At 40.2% G+C, this 20,667-nt stretch overlaps 1 protein-coding gene across 2 annotated transcripts in view; it reads left to right on the top strand.

The window, feature by feature from the left end:
• The window catches only part of FAM117A (family with sequence similarity 117 member A), a 50,037-nt gene that overhangs the window by 26,818 nt on the left and 2,552 nt on the right, over positions 1–20,667 (top strand). Inside the window, exons 2-7 of one of the 2 annotated variants that reach the window (XM_051994776.1) lie at positions 2,818–2,987; positions 13,598–13,693; positions 15,738–15,848; positions 16,400–16,534; positions 17,270–17,471; positions 18,880–19,030. In XM_051994776.1, coding sequence (XP_051850736.1) covers positions 2,818–2,987; positions 13,598–13,693; positions 15,738–15,848; positions 16,400–16,534; positions 17,270–17,471; positions 18,880–19,030 — 865 coding nt within the window. The remainder of the gene's footprint in view (positions 1–2,817; positions 2,988–13,597; positions 13,694–15,737; positions 15,849–16,399; positions 16,535–17,269; positions 17,472–18,879; positions 19,031–20,667) is intronic. The other variant, XM_051994777.1, reaches the window with a different exon arrangement.

Below are 20,667 nucleotides of genomic sequence, written 5' to 3'. Positions count from 1 at the left end.
AAAAGTTGACTTTTACAACTCAGATGAGCTTTATAACTCAGAGTTGACAAATCTGGATGACTAGAAGGATCTTGGATCTCTTAGTAATAGGGAAGTTCATAAGAGGGGTGGGTTTTGGGAAAAGACAATGAATTCTGTTTTGAACATGGTCCATTTAATATGTCTATAAGACATCCCAATTTGAAATGTCACATAGAATGTTAGTGATGCAGGACCAGATGAAACCAGATGAAAGAGAAGCTAGGGCTGTATATAGAACTAGAATTTATAATTGGAGATAATAATTGAATCCATGGGAGCAATGAAATCACCAAGGGAAAGACTATAAAGATAAAAGAGGGTAGAGTGAAGAGTCTTAGGGGACATCCATAGTTAATGGGAATAACATGGATGGAAATCCAGGAAAAGAGATTAAGAAGAGCCAGTCAGACTAGGAGGGAGTGAGGTTGAAAACCCATAAAGGAGATAATATACAAAAGTATATATTAGTTGTATCAGAGATTGCAGAGTAGTCAAGGATGAGGACTGAGAAAAGGCCATTAGATTTGGCAATTAAGAGATCATGGGTAATTTTGGAGAGGGCATTTGAAGGTGAATGATGAAGTTAGAAGTCAGATTACAGAAAATTTCAAAGAAAGTAAGAGGAAGGGAACTAGAAGTGCTTGATGTAGTAGGTTTTTTGGGTTTTTTTTAGGAATTTGAAAGAGGAGGAGAGAGAGCAGAGATGGTAGCATAAATGAAGGTTTTTTAAGGTTTTAAGGGAAAACATAGGCATGTTTGTAGTCAGTAGAAAAGGAAACATCAGATATGGATCTATTGAAGATTAGATAGAATGGGGATGATTATGGGTGTGTCTAATAGAGAAGGTGGGATTAAAGACAGAGATTGACTTTTGCAAAGAAGGGTGACCTCTTCTTTAGAAACCGAAATAAAGGAAGAAACACTGGGTAATGATTTCAATATGCCACATGTTGAGAAGGGGAGGAATAAGGATTCTTGGTGAATTGCCTCCTTTTTTGGGGGGTGGGTGGGTAATTGTCCCCACCTGGGAGAGGGATGGCATAGGAGGCTTGAGGAAAGAAAATAAGGTTTGGAACAACTGCTTTTTGTGAATGAGCTAGAGACAGTCAATTAAAGAGACATTACCTTGGTGCATTTAGGGCTCAGGTGGTTTTTAGATAGCATAAGTTTTTAGTAGATCCATTCATGATTTTGTAATTTTCTCCAAATCCCTTCGGAAACATGAGAGGAGGAGCAAAGAAAGCATAGAATGGGATAATACATGTTTTGAGATTTGGCAAGTTGTATGATTGGCAATAAAACAAGGAGAGAAAAAATTCAAAAGCAGAGAATAATGTAAATTGAAAAGATTCATCACCAAGGGGTCCAGATTGGGAAGTGATGAGACTATCATCAGAGCAAGGGTGAAGAGATTTAGAAGTCATGCTAAGAATGAAAAATAGAGTTAAGGGTTGAAAGGCATAGAGAGAGATAGAACAATAAAAGATTAAGATTGGATAAAGGAATTTTGAAATCATGAATATCAAAGTGGAATGCGCCTGTGTGTACCTATGTAACCTTTTTAGATATTAGCTCTACTATTCTGCCATTTTATCCATTTAAAGGGCAGGTATATGTCCATCTAGGATTAAATATTGCCTTAGATTGTGGAAAATTTAATTCTTTGTAAATGTGAAAACATTTTGTTCTATTTTAGAAGAAATATATTTTAATGAATATATTATGGCTAAGATTCAATTATTGATAACATTTGGTTTAACCTGAATAATTGAAATTTAGATATTTAGATAATTAATTAAAAATTTACCACTAGTTTCGATCTCTGTATTCAGTAGTATATATTTGCCTTTGGAACAATATATTGTATGTACTATTGAAATGAATATGTTTGATTGGCTTTCAGTTTCCCTTTGTTTCAGTTTCACTGCCTAATATGTCTGTCTGAAAGGACTGAAAGAAATCAGTCTAAAATCATGGATTATCCAATTTGTATTCTTTATCACTACATAGTTGAAGTAGGCATTATTATTTTTATCTTGATTGTCTTGCTTCCCTGAAAGTGAATTCTGAGAGAAGTATGAGTTGTCAATAACAGATTGACTACTCACTCTATTCAAGAGCTTGTCCTGAACACTGAAAGATCTAAAGGATAGGAAAGGCCTAGTCCCTTTTCTTAGAGAAACATAAGTCTAGGGAGAATCTGAAGATGTTCTTTCATCTAAACAAACTATATTTGACGTGATATCAGTAATACTTGCATGTATAATTATGTTCTTGGAATGATTTGTCCTTTCTAGATAGATTGAGTTTTTTGTACTAAGGCCTGGGAAATCAAATACAAGCAAACAATGGCTTCTTCCTTTTAAGAACTTACATCCTAAAGGAGGGAAGATAGCAAATTAAAGAATTTTGGAAAAGGGTTGACTAGGAGGTTTTGCCTATCAGAACTTGAGAAACCAGAGCCCCTACATCCAAGGAGGCTTGGAGGGAGCCTCTGGAGGGAGGGAGATGAAAATTGGGAACAAAAAGCATGCTATGGTATCTAATGACAAAAAGGTCTCCACCCTTGCTCAAATGTCTCTTTCTCACTTCTTCTTCCCTCTACTTTTAAAGCAGTGTAATTCAAAATAGTAAAAATAAATAAATAAATAAATGACAAAGTGATTATAGAAGAAAAAGCATTTAGGGGAGCTGACTTACTGAGAACAGAATTAGCAAAGCTAGTTGATTGAAGGTGAAAACTACATTTGATTTCCTCTGTACTGATATAAGTTCATGGGCTGTGCTTTCTTCCAGCCAGTGTCCCGTGTTCAGTGGCTCCAGAAAAGTCTGTATGTAGGCACCGACCACCCCGAGTCCGACGCACATTCTCCTTGGACACAATCCTTGGCTCCTACCTCCTGGGCCAATGGCCAAGAGATGCTGATGGCACCTTCACCTGCTACACCAATGACAAAGCTACCCAGGTAACAGAACTTTCCCTTATTTTCCTCAGAAAGTATGGGACTTGGTGATCCAGCTAGGGGGCACTTTATCAATAACACAGATCATCCATGCTAATAGTAAAGAACAATGGCTCATATAATAAATATATACTGAGATAATTTTCAAATACAATGTTTTGCTTGCCTAGATTAATAGTAAAATGATTTGCATTTTCTGAATACTCACCCAAATGGAAGAAGATAAAAACCATCTTGGGATTTTAAGTTTTGCTATGGATAATTCCCATATGGATATCCACAATGAGTTTGTTTTGCCTTTGGAATTAGTTCTTTTTTTTTTTTTTTTTTTTTAAAGTAAATTTACCTTTTTAATGATATGTTTAGGATAGTAATAAATTGTTTGCCTCAATTGACAAAAGGGTATGGTGAGTGTGAAAAAGGGAGAAATCAGACTGGAATTGAAAGTTTGCATGTGTAAATAATAAAGGAATTGACTTCTAGTTATAGAAAAGGTGGTATATTTTATATCTATTTTATCAAAGGTCCCATTTACTGAAATGTTATTAACTTTCACTTGGTATTCTCCTATAATGTTATGTTTAAAAATTTATTATTTTATTAAACATTTTTCAAAAACATGTAAAAAAATTTTAACAATCATTTTTTAAACTTTGAATTCCAAATTCTCTGCCTTCTCTTTATTTCTTCTTTATTGATTAATAAACCTAGAAGTGTCTTCCAGAGAGCATCATCTATGCCTCTGTTTGTGGTATGAACTACACTTTCAAAGTTCTCTACCTTCAGGAAGGAAAAGAACACCAGAATCAGTCAGACGATCCAATTTCTAATCTCAGATTCTCTACTTGATACACATGTTATCTTGGGCAAAACTTGACCTGCTGGCCCTCAATTTTCTCATCTGCAAAATGAGCATGTTGAACTAAATGACTTCCAGTCATGTCAACTCTAGAGTCCCATGATCACATGCCACTTTCACATCTTCCTGTCTCTTTAAGGGATGTTTCCCAAGGTCATCTCTCCTCTTCTCATCCCCATTTTGGCAACTTCATTGACATGCAAAAATTCCAACTATGACTTCTAAATAAATGAATCCCACATCTGTATCTTTAGCACTGACCTCTCTCCTGATCTCCAGACCCTTTCTCAAAATGTCAAGCAAACTGATAGTCCTATCAGCATGTCAAAACTAAATATGACCAAAACAGATCTTTTCACGAAGCCTTTTCCTATCCAACTCCTCTGTTTCTGTGTGTGCTTGAAACCTTGTTTTTCTTCCTCCTTTTTCATAAAAGTCAGTTACTAAGTCCTTCCTGTGACTTTGTTATCTTAAATATATTCTTTCTTATCTAATGCTAGTGCCCATCCTTATTCAGATTCTATCACATCTGGGCTATTGAAAGTCTTTTAACAGATCTTCCTGCCTCCATTTTCCTCCCTTCTATTCCTTATCTTTCCCTATGCTGCCAGAATTATCTTTGTTATTCATAGATATGGTCGTGTACCTCCAAGTTCTTGAAAGTTTCTTAGTCTACAGAACACAATTTCAACCCCTTAATATATAGCTTTCTGGACTAGCCCTCTACCACCTTTCCTTTCTGGCCTTATCTTATCCTACTTATCCTCCATATACTCTATGGTCCCAACTAGAATAGATTCCCCTTTTCCTATATGTTCCTATATAAGTTACATAAAGTCAGGTATCTTGTCTTTCTGACAAGGTATCTCCATTCTCCCTGTTCTGTGCCTAGCACAATGATCTGCTTACATTGGGCACTTAATGTGTGTTGAGTTTAATTGATAGTCTAAATAGGGTAGAGAAGGTGATGACTCATTCCTATTCTATTTCAAGGATAGAAAGGAGATGGGTATAATTTCAGCAGGAAAAATTTGGGATTGGCTATTAGGAGGGAAAATGATTCCAAGAAACCCTAGATAAGTTGTATGCAGGCATATCTTGTTTTATTGTGGTTTGCATTAATATATTGTCTTTTTTTTTTTTTAATTGAGAGAGTTATCTGTCAACAAAGACTTATCAATACATTCTACAGGCATACTTCAGAATATTGCAAGTTTGGTTCCAGACTACTGCAATAAAAAGAATATTGCAGTAAAGTGAATCATAGGAATTTCTTGGTTTCCCAGTGCATATCAAAGTTATCTTATTAAGTGTACAATAATATTTTGTATAAAAAATGTACATATCTTAATTTTAAAATATTTTATTGCTAAAAAAATGCTAACCATTATCTGAGCTTTCGGCAAGTCAAAAAAATTTTTTTTTCCTGATGGATGGTCTTGCCTCTGTTGATGGCTGCTGACTGATCAGGGTGGTGGTTGGTGAAGGTTGGTTGTTGTGGGAATTTCTTAAAATAAAACAATGAAATTTGTCGCATAGATTGATGCTTCTTTTCATGTAGACATTCAGAGACTATTATAGAGCTATTAATTGGCCTAATTTCAATATTGTATCTCAAGGAAGAGAGAAGTCTGAAGAAAAAGGGGTGGAGAAAGGCTGGTCAGTGGAGCAGTCAGAACACATAATGACATTTATTAAGTTTGCTATCTTATATAAGTGAAATTCATGATTCTCCAAAGTAAATAGTAACTCAAAAATCACTGATTGTAATTCATTGTAACATCTAGAAATAATGAAAAGGTTTGAAATATTTCAAGAGTTACCAAAATGAGACACAGAAACAAAATTTGAACATGTACTTTTGGGAAAATAGTGCTGATAGGCTTGCTCAACACAGGATTGCCACAAACCTTCAACTTTTTTTAAAGCAATATCTGCCATATACATTAATGTAAAGCACAATAAAACAAGGTAATGCCTATATGCAACTAATCTAAGACTTCTTGGGGCCATTTTTTCCCCTAATAGCCACTCCTAAATTTTTCCTGCTGAAATTATACCCACCTCCTTTCTGTCATTGAAATAGAGTAAGAATTGGTCACTACGTTCTCTACCTGATTCCTCAGAGATTTAAATCCCTCCTTTCTACCTCTCCAAAGTTTTTTTTTTTTTTTTTTATTTCCCGATAGAGCACAAAATGCAATTTAAAAATGTTTTATTACAAGAGATCTTTCTAATAATCATTTGAATATCCAGCACTGCCTTTCACCCATTGGATTAAAGGAAATAAGATTGGGCTCATTCTTGTACAGAGAAGTTGAGGGAGCATATATCCAAGGAATCCACTGTAGCCAAAAGGCAGGCAACAGAGGAGGTAAAGAAATCAGGCTCTAATTGTCAAGAAGAGTTAGCTGTAAAGTTATGGTAGGAGAAGAACAGTAAGCTAGGATGGTGAGACTCTGCAGACAAATTTCTATACTCCATGGTCATAGAGCCTTGTCCAGAGAGTCAATCCACTGCCATTCCTTAATCCTTAAAAAGGATACCGTCTGTCACCCCAGATCCATGAGTATTTTCTCCATTATTCAGAAAGAAATCGAGATGTTGCACTTCCTTTTGCCTAAGCAAGGGAGGTCTTTCAAGAAAAAAAAAGGTTTTAGGTTGCTTGGGAGGCTATTAGCTCTTAACAGTATCTTAGTCTGTACCCCTTCAGCCTTTGCTCCTAACTTTTGAGGAAGCTTTCATCCCCTTCTTCAGCTGCAGCTTTCTTCTCTAACTGGAGGCTGAGTTAGATTTTCCTTGGCTGGGTCTGAAGGCCTGGGCTGCAGTGTCTCTGTGTTTTTGGTCAAGCTGCAGCTGTAGCCCAGATCTTTTATGTAACAGGCTCGGGCTCACTGCCACAGTGAGGCAGAGGTCGGGGATGCTCCCTCCTCAGGCTTGTCGGATCCAGGGCCACACGGTTCTCTTCTTTCTCGTGGATGGGCTCCAGACCTCTAGGAACTCATAGCAACCTGTAAATATTGTGTGGCAGTAGGGAAGGAGAATTCAGGAACTTTGGGCATCCATTTCCTGCCTTTCTGTCTCTAAACCAAAATATCTGCTCTACCCGTGGAGCATTCTGGTCTCTTCAGGATTTTTTTGTGTTAAAGGCTCCCATTCTATTCAGAAGAAGAATGTGGCTCTCCCTTCAGCCTAAGGGCCCCAGCTTGCTTGAGTTGGGCATTGGAATGTGAGTGCCTATCAGAGGTGACAGCAGTGTCTATTAGCACTGTGACTCCCCTCAAAATAGATGTGCAATCACGTCATTATTGAATGTCATGGTTCCCAAAAGAAACTATTTGGAGGAGATTGGAGTAGGGGAAGCAGGGCCCGTGAAGCTTTGAAAGGCAAAGACTTAAAATTTGGGGATGACGCTGGGGTATATTGCTTAAACCACCTTAGCGGCTGTTCCCATCTACTCTAAACCTCTCTCCTACCCTCCACCTTGTCACTTCTATCCATTATACTCTCTGTAACTGGGATAAGGCCTTACCTCTGCCACCCAAGAGGAAGCAGTTGTGCCCTGTATCTTGGAGCACATCTGCCTCTGCTTTCCTGGCTGCTACATGTCTTTGCAGCGGGGCCCAAAGCAGTGGCTGTGGGCTGAGTTGCCCAGCCCTCTTCACATCTCTAATCATGTAGGTACTTTCTGAAGTAACTGCTGCCTAACCCAACCTTGATGATGGCAAGCATTTATTGAGCCCCTGCTGTATGCATAGCTGCCTACGTTATGTGGCTGAGACTTGCTCTCAGAGCTGAAGTCAGGGTTAAAAACTTCCCACTGACTTTGACTACAATAAAACAGTGAGCAGGTATTTCCTGCTTGATCCCATAGGAGCAAAGTTCTATATTATTAGACATTTGGGGCATAGTGAATTCATCACTCTTTCCATTACCACACTGTCTTTAATGTAAATAGGTTCCATCTCTCCTATTAGACTTTAAAAGGCCTAAGAGCAGAGACTGTGTCTGGTCTTTAGAATTAGGATACCTGGATTCACATCCCAGGGGTGACTCTTGCAAGCTATGTGACCTTGGGCAATTCATTTATTTATAAAAAGAGAATAATACTTTTACTATTTAGGTCCCAGAATGATTATGAATAAAGTACTTTGTAAATAGTAGCATAGCGTATGTGGATGAAGTAATTGTTAATAATTATATGATAATTATAACACCAGGTTGAATGGGTTCATGGGAATAAATGTGTCAACTAGGGGAATGGATAGGTTTAAATTGTGCACCTACAAGAGTAGCTTAGGTTAGAATAAGAGACAAAAAAAGAGGAATTGTTCTAGATATGTGGAACAACTTGGGCAAAGATTTTTGAAGGAAAAAGAAGATTAAGGATTCTAAGAAATCTACTTATATGGAGCAGGCAGACTAAGTCAGAATGAAACAGAAGCTGAGAGCAGATGGGAAAGATGGTTTGAACTGCCTAGCTGGTAAAATCTTAGAAGGCCGTTTTCAGATATGGATGTGATGCAGTAAGGTCATTAGAAATCAGGAAAAGTTCCTAGACCCTGAAAAAGATGTTTGATTTTTTTTTTTTTTTTGAGATTGTCAACAGGTAAGCATTGAGCAAGGAGCAGACATTTAATAAAAGGAGTGGTCAATGATTTTTATAATTGAAAAGGTATATATTTAGATGATGTGAATCTGCAGCTAAATCCTCCTCTTCTCCATATACCTTGGCTAAACAAATAGTAAAAGTAGAGAATGTCTGGCTCAGCATCATTATTTCCATCCTGGTCTGTAAGGATTTCTGTGAGCATCTTTGAAGTGTCTAGTAAGGATTTCTCTTTTGGAGTAAGCATGTAATCTCTTTCCCTCCTTTGCTTCTCCTTCTTCCTAACAGTTTATTAGCTAGGGAGAAATTGCCCAGCCATTGTGGATTACTCCTGACTGGTGAAGGGGCAGGATTGGCAGTAGCCTATATATTGTTTCTGGTACTACCCCCTCTGCCTACTTGCTGTGCAAAGCATTTTGTCTTGTAGAAGAGATAGAGAGGAAGCGGTCTCACCACAGCTAAAACAACTATTTCAGAAAGTTCCTCTGATGGCCTTCTTTTGTAGATAGGACATCAGGGTACCTGCCCTTCCTCAGCCCACATAGATTTGCTCCCCCTTCCCAGTTGTTTCTAGAGGGTGTGGATGTGTCCTCCACTGGCAGGGCTGCTTCTGGACTGACTCGGCCCTTCTAAATAGACCAATCTGGCATTTCTCAAACATGAGGGGAAGGGAAGGCGAGAGGTACAAAGTTGACTATGGCTTGCTTGAGGAAATGTTTCTTTCCTTGTTCATCTTTTTACCTTGTTTTCTGCTCAGCTGCAAGCCTAATAGCACCTCTTTCCCCCAAACCAGTGTTGCTGTGATCTTTTTTGGGAGGAAGGGGTGTTATTTGAAACCAAAAGAAGAGATTACAAGGTCCTCCCTTTCTTCATACTGTGGCAGCATTGACAACTTATTCTGTGGGTTTGACACTTTTGATAATGGGATGATAAAGGCAATAGAGCCAAATGAAAAAAATTCAGATTATTGTACAAATTTGCCCTTTGACTTTTTTTTTTGCAGTTTTGAGTTTTTCTCTCCCTTGTAAAGGCATGTATAGGTGTATATATGTGCATGTGAGTGCCCACACACACACAGAGGCAGCTAGGCATATGACATGTTGGACTTAAGAATCCTGGTATCTTAATAATTTCAAGAAGACTCCTGGTCCATGGATTTCTCAGACTATCCACTTTCATTGGATGAATGCTGGCTCTGCATCAAACTGTATTATCCCTGTATTAATCCAACTATTATTTCATTCCTAAGTCATACTACAATACCATAATTAATCATAAACAGAATGGAGAATGGGGCCCTGACCTTGGAGAAGGCACTAGAACCTTTCTGGGACCTTCTTTTTCCCTGTCAAAAAAAGTGGTTTGAACTGTTATCTCAAGTTCTTTCTAGCTCTAAATATGCTCAATGACCCTGGTGCCTGTTATAGGAAAAAAATATCTGGATGGGTCTTACAGAAATCTCATATTCTAAATTGGATATTCCCATGACATCTAAAACCTAATATTTCCAGAATTGTGTATATATGTTTTTGTTGTCTCTCTGGTTAGAATGTAAGTTTCTTAAGAGTGGGGATTTTTTTTGTTCTTTGTATTTGTCTTCAGTAGGTACTGTGCCTGGCACATTACAGACACTTAATGAATATTGATTTATTGACTTAGTTGATATCCCCACCCCAAATCTCTGTGTCTCTTCTGGGTTATTCCCAGAGCAGTTCTTCTTCCTCCTCCACTTCTCTCAATTAAACTCCTGCAGACAATTATTGAGCTGCTGCAACTCTGGGATTTTGTTAACCTGCAAGTAAGTCTTCTAATGTCTGATCCATGTCTTGCTTTGCAAAATCTAAGCATCATCTGCACTTGATGACGACACCACCAGACTGTCACATTTATGATCAGGCTGAATTCTCCCCTGTGCCCTGGTGTTAAAAATAAGTCTGCTCTGGTGCACTGATCCCTTTAATGAGGAATATCTTTTTAGCCATGCTGTACTATTCCTCAACCCCAGCAGATTTAGACTGTTCAGAAAGAATCTCGTCAAAGTGCTCTGAAGCAGAGAATTGCAAACCTGGTGATCTCTTTTATGGCTAGGAAGTCAGAACTTCAAATTGGATCTCTTCTCTAGCTTTGACTGTTGTCCTTTTAACAATCAATTCATTACTTCCTGGTCCATATCCTATTGTTGAGCACTAGCATGAGACCCAGATGAAATAGGCAAATATCATTCCCATCCAGGAGAGACAACTTCTACCCTTAAAGCTTTGAAGATTAAAATGCATTAAATGGACTTAAGAACACTTACACAGTGACATATAAACAAACATTGGAAAATAATGACCTAATTGAGTCTGTTGGTACAAAGGGGAGATGGAATAAACTAGCCATCAGAGCCAAGTAAGATGTGCTAGGGCAGGTTTCCTAGAGGAGGCAAATGGAGAAAGGAAGAATAATAAGACGAGATAAAAAGCAGCAAATGAAGGAATCTCAAGTGGGAAAAACAGAGAGGCTAATCTGTGGGGGGCAATGCAGGGCAGGTTTGCTCAGCTGGGTAAGAAGTCTTTGGGGAATTAGCTGGGAGAATTAGGAAAGGAGCAGAGCTATGAAGATTGGGTTGAAGAGCAGAGATTTTACCTATGTAATTAGTATTAGGAACCTTTATCAGTTGCCAAGTAGAGAGTAGATAGGTGTCCAAAAAAGTGTTTAAGAAGAAAGATGAATCTGTATTTTAGATTCTTCTAGAGTTCTTACTAATAACCCATATCTGCTTCTTTTCTCACATAACACATGAAGAAAGAAAGCAGATGAAGAAGGATAAATTGTAGAAGACATTGAATAAAATGGGCTACTATTGGAAAAGCTACCCGAAGAAGAGGGAATCTAGACTATAACTTTGATATTCAGCAACCCACCCTTAGAAGCCATTGCCACCTTCCCAAGTGTAACAGAATTGGATAAGCTTCAAGGTTCCTGCTAACCCTCTATAGTCAGGATGAGATAAATTTCTAGACTTCAGGAAGGAACAGTCACATTAAGTGTCATTTGTAGACATTGTAGACACCTTAAAGGAACCTCCTAGTTTAGAGAAGAAGCATTGGGAAGCACAATGAGTTTCAAGATTTTAGTTTACAAAAAAGTCTAGCTAGCAAGGCCATTAAGTGATCAGGAGTGTCAGAATAAATATGTCTTCTGTCTCTTATTTCTGTTTCTAAATGTTTAGGTCTAACCTCAACCACAGGATTCCACATCTTCTCCAGAATGCCCCACTGACTTCTTATGCTCTTTATCCTCTCTAACCCACACACTTGCCAGTGTCTTTCCTAAGGCACTATTCTGATTATGTCACTGTCCTTCTTGAAAAGCATCAATATTGTGTATCAGAATAAAATAGAAGTTCCATAGTCCAGCAGGGCTTTACAAACTTGGCTGAGCCAGACTTACTTTTCCAGCTTTTTTTAGACAGTATTATTTCCCCTTAACACATTCTTCATTTTACCAGACTAGACTTTTGGCTGCTCTCCAAACTCTCTAAAATATCTGCCATCTCTTCATTCAAGACCCCACTCAGGTGCTATGTCTTCCATGATACTTGACCTGTCTTCTCTCCCCAACCCTAAACCTTTCCCTTTCCTAGCCATTGAAGGTATTAACCCTACTCCTCAGATTTTTATAGAATTCTTTTACCGGCATATTTCTTTGCCTCACATTATCTTGTAGTACACACAACTGTCAGGGCCTTGCCCTTCACACACATATATAGCCACATAGAATATAAATTTCTTGAGGACAAATGCTGTCATTTTAAAATCTTTGCATACCAGCACTAGTGTCTTTATATTATAGTGGGTGCTTCCATAAATGTTTGTTGCACTAAATTAATTTTAGGTTAGGGGGGATGGAAAGCATCCTTAGCTCCTAGATATTGACCAGAGAGGGGATGCCATATGTTTTAGGGAAGGTGTCTCCTCTGAAACAAGTTTGGTGAGATCCTGCTAGATGAGTACCTGGGAAATGAAGGGGAGAGGAGACAAGATCCTCCTTTATAAAGTGGTGGTCCATATTTGTTATCTTGGTCAGCCTCAAAAGACCAACTGGTAGGGTAGCTAGATGGTACTCATGTCTTTAGAATAGAAGTAAGAGAGAAAATAAGACTACATTGGAAACCTCCTTTTAGTTGGAAAGTGGAGGGACTAGAGGCCATGCATATAGCCAAAACCTTGTCAACAGATACTTGAGGATAGAAAAGCCGAGGCATGAGGCTCTGTGACCCTAGCACTGCCAGTAAGTTGTCCTTTGACACCTGCATCAAGCCCTCAACTAAGAGGGAATTTGCCTCCTGAGGAAATGTTTTCTATTCGGATAGTGCTTCAGGGAAGTTTTTCTTTATAGGAAACTGAAATCTGTTTCTTTCAAATTTTCACCTATGGTTCCTGTTCTGCCTTTCTGGAGCCAATTAAAACAAGTCTGACATCTATTTCAGATGGTGGGCCTATGGATCACGACTCGCATGTCCTCCTCCTCCTCCTCCTTTCTCTCTCGCTTTTCTTCATTCTATATATCCATACCCAGTTCCTTTAAAATATCCTTATATGGAATGTCTTGAGGCTCCCCAGCTATTCTGATTGCTTCTCTCTGGATGTGTAGCTCCCGAAACTCATTAGCAAAACCTGACAAAGTAGCTGACAAGCATTTTGTGTGTTCTGGGAGGTAATAGGCACTAATAGTAATGGAACCAAGACCTTACATGGTCCCCTTCTATTAGGGAATCACTCTCAGTTTAATTGTCTTTACCATCAGGAGTTCCTGGACTAGTGGGGGAATGGAAACATATAAAAATGTCTGCTTAGCAAGTCCAGATGTATTAAATACAACCTGAAGTTTCTGATGTAGGAGGATTTAAAATCTCAAAGATGTGAGGGGACTGAAATGGAAACAAATCATAAAAGATTTCTCCAAAGTGGTCTGGGAAGGAGGTGGGGAAGGTACCAAGGATAGGATGGAGGACCTGAAGTGGGACCATACACAGTGGATCCTGAAGCCAGCTTCAAGGGCCTGCCTGATGCCTAAGGCTGAAGAGCTTTCTGCCTCTTCTTGCTTCCCCCTAGCTTGCCATAGGAGCTGGTCCACCTCACTACATTTCTCTCCCTCCAGACACCCCTGTCCTGGCATGAGCTGGAAGGTGAGCAAACCGGCTCCTGCACCCACAAGCGCTCTGCCTCCTGGGGTAGCACAGACCACCGAAAAGAGGTAATGGTCACCTTTCCTCTCTGGTCAGGGGATCTGCCCCTTCTCTCCCACCACCCTTGCCCCATGGCACCGTGCCTTCATCATGAGTCTTTGGAGTGTTCCCTGTTCTGGTCAGCTTGTTTCAGGCCACCTACTGACTTCTGCAAGCTGATCCCTATCCCATTGGCAGGATAGGTGTTCAGACCCTCCTGCCAAGCACAGGCTAGGCCCAAAGCAGCTAATGCTTTCCAGGAGTCAAGCACAGAGTTTGAGTCCCAGTTGGTCTCCTCTTTATGACTTTGCAGCTGAAGCCAGAAGGCAGTTCACAGAGAACTAAGCACTGGAGAAAGACTGGAATAAAGGCCCTGGGAACTGACTAACCCCCATGGTGTTTATTACTTAACTGTATATCTAGTCTTTTAAAAAATAGCCAAAAGCAGTTACCAGCTCTGTTTTCCCTGGCCTACCCTCTCCTCTGGTTGCTAAGAGCAGTGAATTTAAATAAAGAGCCTTAGGCTAAGATTCTAGGGTTCTAGGGCCAGCTCCATCTTCTCCAACAAAGCACTTGCAAACTCCTTTTTACTGAGATGGAAGATATAGTATAGTAGAGGTAGATGAAAAAGTATTTTAAAAATCCAAGAAACATGGAAATGCATGGTATTATTTATTAACATTGTTTAATTTTCAGGTTAGGTGAGGGACTTGTCAACATTCAAAGAGCCAATCACAATAAAATTTCTTTAGTCACCTATACAAAGGAAGGGAAGGAAGTCATGGTATAGAGATCTCAAGATACTGAATGATCTACAGTCATTTTGGAAAAACTTGGGAATGCATTCTATGCCTTTGGGGCATCATTTACCTTCTGGATTCTGTTTAATTTGGGCTAACATGAAAGTGAATACTCATTTTCTGAGTATGTACAATTTGAGAACTTTATTGTATGCAGCTGAGTATATGCTGGTCAGAAGGGGGAGGGGGAGATGAGTGAAAGGAGAATAGTCTGAGTATAAGACATTTGTGACTGATAATTGCAAGCCAAGACTATCTAGGAATAATGGAAGCCAAAAACATCCCCTGAATTCTTTTCTCAATAAGAAAACATCCCTTTCTCAGCATGATTTAGTGAAAAAGCCTTGGACTGAGATGGGAAAACCTGAGTTCTAGCCCAGCCTTTGCTATAGGACTCTAGATTTATAATTGGAAGGAACTGCAGCCTCCTTCTCTTATAGAAGAGGGGACTGAAGGCCAGAGAGGTTGAAGTGATTTGCCATGGCAGTAAATGTCAGAGGCAGAAAAGTTTGAACCCATGTTTCCTAATCTGTCCACTGTGCCAGCTACCTCTGTGAGTCCTCTCTCCTCCTATGGGACATAGAGCAACTTTACCCTCTTTAACTCCAGAACAGGGCTGCATTAAAGACCAAATGACCTGGGTGTGATCGTGCTCTGAGGAGTGAAGAATGCTCCATGACTGCAGAAGAATTGTCATCCTTAGGGGTAGAGGACTCTGTGCCCTGCAGTCTATTGGATAGAGATGTCAGCCTGCACTCTAGGGTCTCTTTAGTAATTGATAATTGATGTTCAGAATGACAATGACCCTAAACTGCCTTCGTAGTCAAAAGAGCACTTTCGTTCAATATGACATGAGTGCCAGGTATTTTTGTTGGTGTTCTCATTCATTGAAAGCTGGTGATCTGGATGCTACATAAAGCAACTATGGAGTTAATTTTTATATTTTGGTTAGTAGATTTCCCAATCATGTGGAGAATAGACATAGTTTACTACTTTATTATCATTTGTTAGTAATACTCCCCTTTGTGAGAGCTGATTTAGTTGAGATTGAAGGGCTTCAATCTATCTCTTAGTCCATCTGACTAACATGTTAGAACAGTTCTGAAATACAAAGCTAGCATCTTGGCTTTAAAGGGTTCCCAGGGCATGATGGGAGTCAATTCTAGTCCTCATGGGCCTCTTCTAGGGGTCACTACATGGGTGGGAGGAATACTTTGGTTCTTTTTTTCTCTGTCTGACCTATTTTTTTCTCTGATCTACTTTGGGCTGTCAGATCACCAAACTGAAGCAACAGCTGCAAAGAACAAAACTTAGCCGGAATGGGAAGGAGAAAGAGCGGGCCTCCCCAATCCAAGGAGACCACGCTGTTCGCGGAGCACTGAGGGTATGTGTCAATGCTAACCTATTAGAGTCCCTTCCTGACTCATTCTTCTTTCTCTCTATGGGCATGGTCATAGTCCTAGCTGTGGGTTTGGTCCAGATCCTTTTCCCATTATATTGCGTGTCTCTGTTGAGGGCCAGTGGTCAAATAATTGAACAAGATGGAGATTTAAGTTCTGTCCATGATTCAGTGGGTGATTTTGGAAAGTTTCTTTGTTTTGGCAGGATAGGAGTTCAGACTTCAGCTTTTCCCTGTAAAGTGGTAGTGATGGTACTGCCCATTCTACAAGGCTCTGGCTTCTCTGAGCCTTTGACATTGGGGAGCATTTCTTCAGTTGGACACAGGGTCTTCAGCATCCTCCATATCACCTTAAAAGTTTTTCTGCAGCCCAGATGTTGACAGCTGACTACTGGCTCTTCTCAGAACTTTTGGTGCCCAAGCAGACAGAGGAATTAGAAACTCCAGATTCTAAAGTTATATTCTACCTAGAGCCCCCTTTTATTCAACTCATTGGATTCATTTATCTTTCTCTTCCCCCCTCCTCCCATCCCCAGGCTTCCCCTCCCAGTTTTCCCTCAGGTTCCCCAGTCCTTCGACTTAGCCCCTGTCTGCACCGAAGCCTGGAGGGACTCAATCAAGAACTGGAGGAAGTGTTTGTAAAGGAACAGGGTGAAGAGGAGCTGCTCAGAGTGAGTAGTATCTCTGTTCTTTTCAGCATTTCCCCTGGCCCTACAAGTTTGAGTTCAGGGTTGTGGAGAAAAGCTGGAGCATCTGAATTCAAAGAACAAATGAACTGATCCTTAAGATTCAGGAGCTATTAACTGTCAGTCTAAAAGTTGGATTGATTTTCTCCAACTAAAACTCAAGCTATTTTGGAAAATAACAAGAAGAAATCAGGTCAGGGTGTGGAGAAAGGCATAAGGCAGAGTTTTGGTCCTCTACTGCCTAGTTGGGATATACTGCATTGGCCACGGAAATAAGGGAGGAAGAATGCTTACAAAACAACATACAAAAACAATTGCAAAATTTTCTAACCAAGTCAGAATCAGGATGGCTGTAATGAAAGAGAGAGCTTTTGGATGGTAAGCTGAATTTTTAGAGGTGATAAAAAAAGATGCAAGCTATCAGCTTAGCCAGGAAGAATTTGACTGGTTTGGGGTTAGAGAAGCGATTTGTTTTCTTGGACATGAGTGTGTATGATGGGCAATGGTGAGATAATAAGGTTGAGATCTTAGAGAAAGAAGATAGAAAAAATGAAAAGAGGTTTGAACAGAAATGACACAATCCAAATCATATTTGAGATAGGAGCTGCGAGGAAGGAATAAGTTCCAGTTAGGAAGTTAACATTACCCAGACTTTGAGGCCAAGAGTGCTGTAATAGATTTGATGAACTGATCATTTATCATAACTTTTCCCTCTTCCAGATCCTGGATGTCCCTGATGGTCACCGTGCCCCTGCCCCTGCTCAGGGTGTCAACAGTGATTCCTCCCTCCTTCCCCTGGAACCAGGCAACCTTTCCCTCTCCCCTTCTTTGCCTCTGGCATCTCCCCAACCCACTGGCCAAGCCAGCCGTTTTGAACCCCAAGCTGCAACTGAGGAACTGACATCTAACCCCAAGGAAAAGGGTGAGTAGACAGGATAACGAACAGCAAAGCTGGCATGGAGGTTGGAGGGACAGCTGTCTCTTTCATTGCCTACCAGTTAACCTAAAACCTTGCCTCTCTGCCTTATCAACCAGTCATAAACTATTTATGACTCATCTACTTATTCTGATTATTATGTAAATCAAATTGGTGTCTACCTTTTAGGAATATGCACTTCAACATGTCACAAAGACAGACAAACAGAGAAGACAGGCAGTGAGCAAACATAAAACTAATAGATGTGTTTGCATTCTGAATAAGTAGAGAATCTTTGCCCCAATTCCTCCTCCCTTCCAAACTTCCCTGTTTCTATCCAGAGCATCACTGTCCATCCAGTCACCCAGGCTCAAAACAGGACTCCTTCTGTATTCCTCACTATTTATTAGCTCCCATATCCAATTGGTAACCAAAGCCCATCACTTTCAACTTTGTAATGTCTCTTGAATATCTCACCTTCTCTGCTGTGATCATGGTACCCCATTGGTGCAGGCCACTGGTTGGCCCCTTGCTGCAACTCTCTCCCCACACTAATCCCTCCTCCACTCAGCTGCCAACTGATTTTCCCAACGCTCAGGTCTGACTCTCCCAGTTCCCTACCCAGTAAATTTTACTGCTTCCTTGTCACCTCCAGGATGTCATATCAAATCTCTTGCTTGAGAGTCCAAAGATCTCTAATACATTCTCCATGTATGCTGTCCTCCCTTCATATTTATCAAACAAGACATTCCATCTCCAGACCCCAGGCTTTTCCACAGCCTGTCCTCAGTGATTGGAATGCTCTGCCTCCTCATCTCTGCCTCCTGGCTTCCCCAGTTTCCCTCAAGTCCCAGCTAAACCCTCTCCCCATCCCAAAAAGTCTTCAACAATCCCCCTTAATACTTGTGCCTTCCTTTTATGAACTCTTTCCCAATGATGCTATGTGTCATTTGTTTGCATGTGGTCTCCCCATTACACTGAGTTCCCCAAGAGCAAGGCCTTTACATCCCCAGGCACAGTCTGGCACATAGTAGGTGCTTAATCCATATTTGTTGACTAGGGGAAGTGAATTTTTTTTGTTTAAAGTTAGAGCATAGATATCATGTTTAAAGTTGCTTCTGAGAAGTCCAGGAATACTTTCTAGAAGAGGGGGTAGATTTCAGAGGCCATTAAAAGGGAAAAAAGATGTCAAACTGGCAGTCAAGGCACAGAGTGTTACAAGCTTGGGTGGTAACAAGAAAGCAAAAGCTTGCCATTGCTGATTCCCCTTGGGTTGAGCAAAATTGGCATTCCTATGGATGTAGATTTGCCATCTTTCCTGCTATAATCCCCTTCTGTCTTCTGAAGAGTTAGAAGAGAATTTGTGCCATTTCCCTCAATGCTAGACTGACCAGCCTAGCTCTTCTCATTTCAGCATCTTCTCCACCCCGTGCAGTCCAGGTTGAGGATGACGGCCCATCTCCAGTGCTGGCCTTTGCTTCATCCCCTCGGCCCAACCACAGTTATGTTTTCAAGCGGGAGCCCCCGGAGGGCTGTGAGAAAGTCCGGGCCTTTGAAGAAGCTCCGTGAGTTATTCAAAAGGAAATGGAAGGAGGGAGGAATGCTGATGGTAAAAGTGGGGATGAAAGTGGAGGAGGATCCTACTTAGCCTCCTCTTGGCAACTGTTCTCATGTTGAACCTCAGTTCTTCCAAGTTGTCATTTTTTTTTGTGGCCAGTTTTTTTTTTATGCTTGAATTATAAAAATCTTTATCATCTCTTTCTGAATACTTCTTACTCTGTACAAGTCTGTTAGGCCAGCAGATAATGAAAGGGGAAAAGATTCTTGTTTCTTCTAGCCTTCTATTCCCAGTGAAGATGTCATATGGGGCACAGAGGCTTGCCAAAAAAATGGAGCCTTTCATTCCTAGCAGGGAGGAGTCAAGGCAGAATTAGACAGCTTTCCAGCTCCTCCTGGATGCTTCCCCACCTACCTATGCTATTTGAAATCTCATGACCCAGCCAACTTAGTCACAAATAAACACAGCCATTTCCAAAGTTGAGTTAGGAATTTCTGGATGATCTGTATTACAGCACTCCTTTCTCAGCCAGGAGAATTGAGAGATAGGCTTGCCCTACCCTGCCAGGCTTCTGTATTGTTCATTTTGAGTAAAATCCCCAACATTGACCCTCGATTCCCAGAATCCTCCATCTAAAGCTCAACGTGTCTTCTAGTATAAAGCTCATCTTACAAATGAGAAAACTCAGGCTTCAAAAGGTATAAACTTAATTTGTCCACCTTCACAAAGATAGTAAGAGGCAGCAGATTAGGCTGGCTCCAAATCCACTCCAATTTACAGAAACCTTGTCCACTACACCAGGATGAGTCTCCATTGTTCCTTTATGGTTCAGCAGCTAATGAAGAATTAACCCCTGACAGGGAGGGATGGGACAGGTAAGGAACATTAGGCCTTAAGAGTTTTTGTAAAAGACTAGTAAAGGCCCTCAAGGTGGCCCCTGTGGTGTGGAAGGCAACATAGTTCTCCAGTATAGGAATTTAGGACTAGATACTCTCTCTTTGCTAAAAAGGTTTCCTCCTAAGAAGAGTTCTTAATATTCCTATGTGGTAATTAATACCTGGAGGAACAGTCATAATAAGGGGAATGGATACAGTTGATACAGGGAGCAGAAGCAAAAGCCACTAACTCTCCCTAAGACCTAGCTGTCCCTTGTGTCTCAGACATCTCCTAGAGACTAATGGGATTGAGTGACTGATTATTCCTCTAGAGTTGACTGCAGTTAACTCCTTGGTGTCTGGAGAGGTGCAAGTCTGAAAATTGTTTTTCTCTTAGGTCCTTTTTTGGGGTTAATTTTTTTTTAATTCTAATTGATACATTTTGTTTCAATATAGCACAGAAATTCTCAGTTGACTTTCTTTTAATCCGTATTTCCTGAAAACAGTTCAGTAAAACATAAGATGCATAATATATCTATTAGTCTCTACACAGATCTAGATCTATCCTTAGGATATTGGGTTGTTGATTTTCTTAGTCCTTTCATTGGGCTCATAGAATTAGAAGACACCTTGGAGTTATCTGGTTTGACCCTGTATGTCTAGGCAAGTCCCCATTTCAACCATGGGTCAAGATCTCCAAAGGCAAAGATTCTACACTTTCCTTTGGCTATTTCATCCCTCTTTCCTTGAGGAAATTACACATTGCATC

The sequence above is a fragment of the Antechinus flavipes genome, chromosome 4, assembly GCF_016432865.1.
Source record: "Antechinus flavipes isolate AdamAnt ecotype Samford, QLD, Australia chromosome 4, AdamAnt_v2, whole genome shotgun sequence".
Taxonomy (NCBI): domain Eukaryota; kingdom Metazoa; phylum Chordata; class Mammalia; order Dasyuromorphia; family Dasyuridae; genus Antechinus; species Antechinus flavipes.
This window is presented reverse-complemented; position numbering and strand designations above follow the sequence as displayed.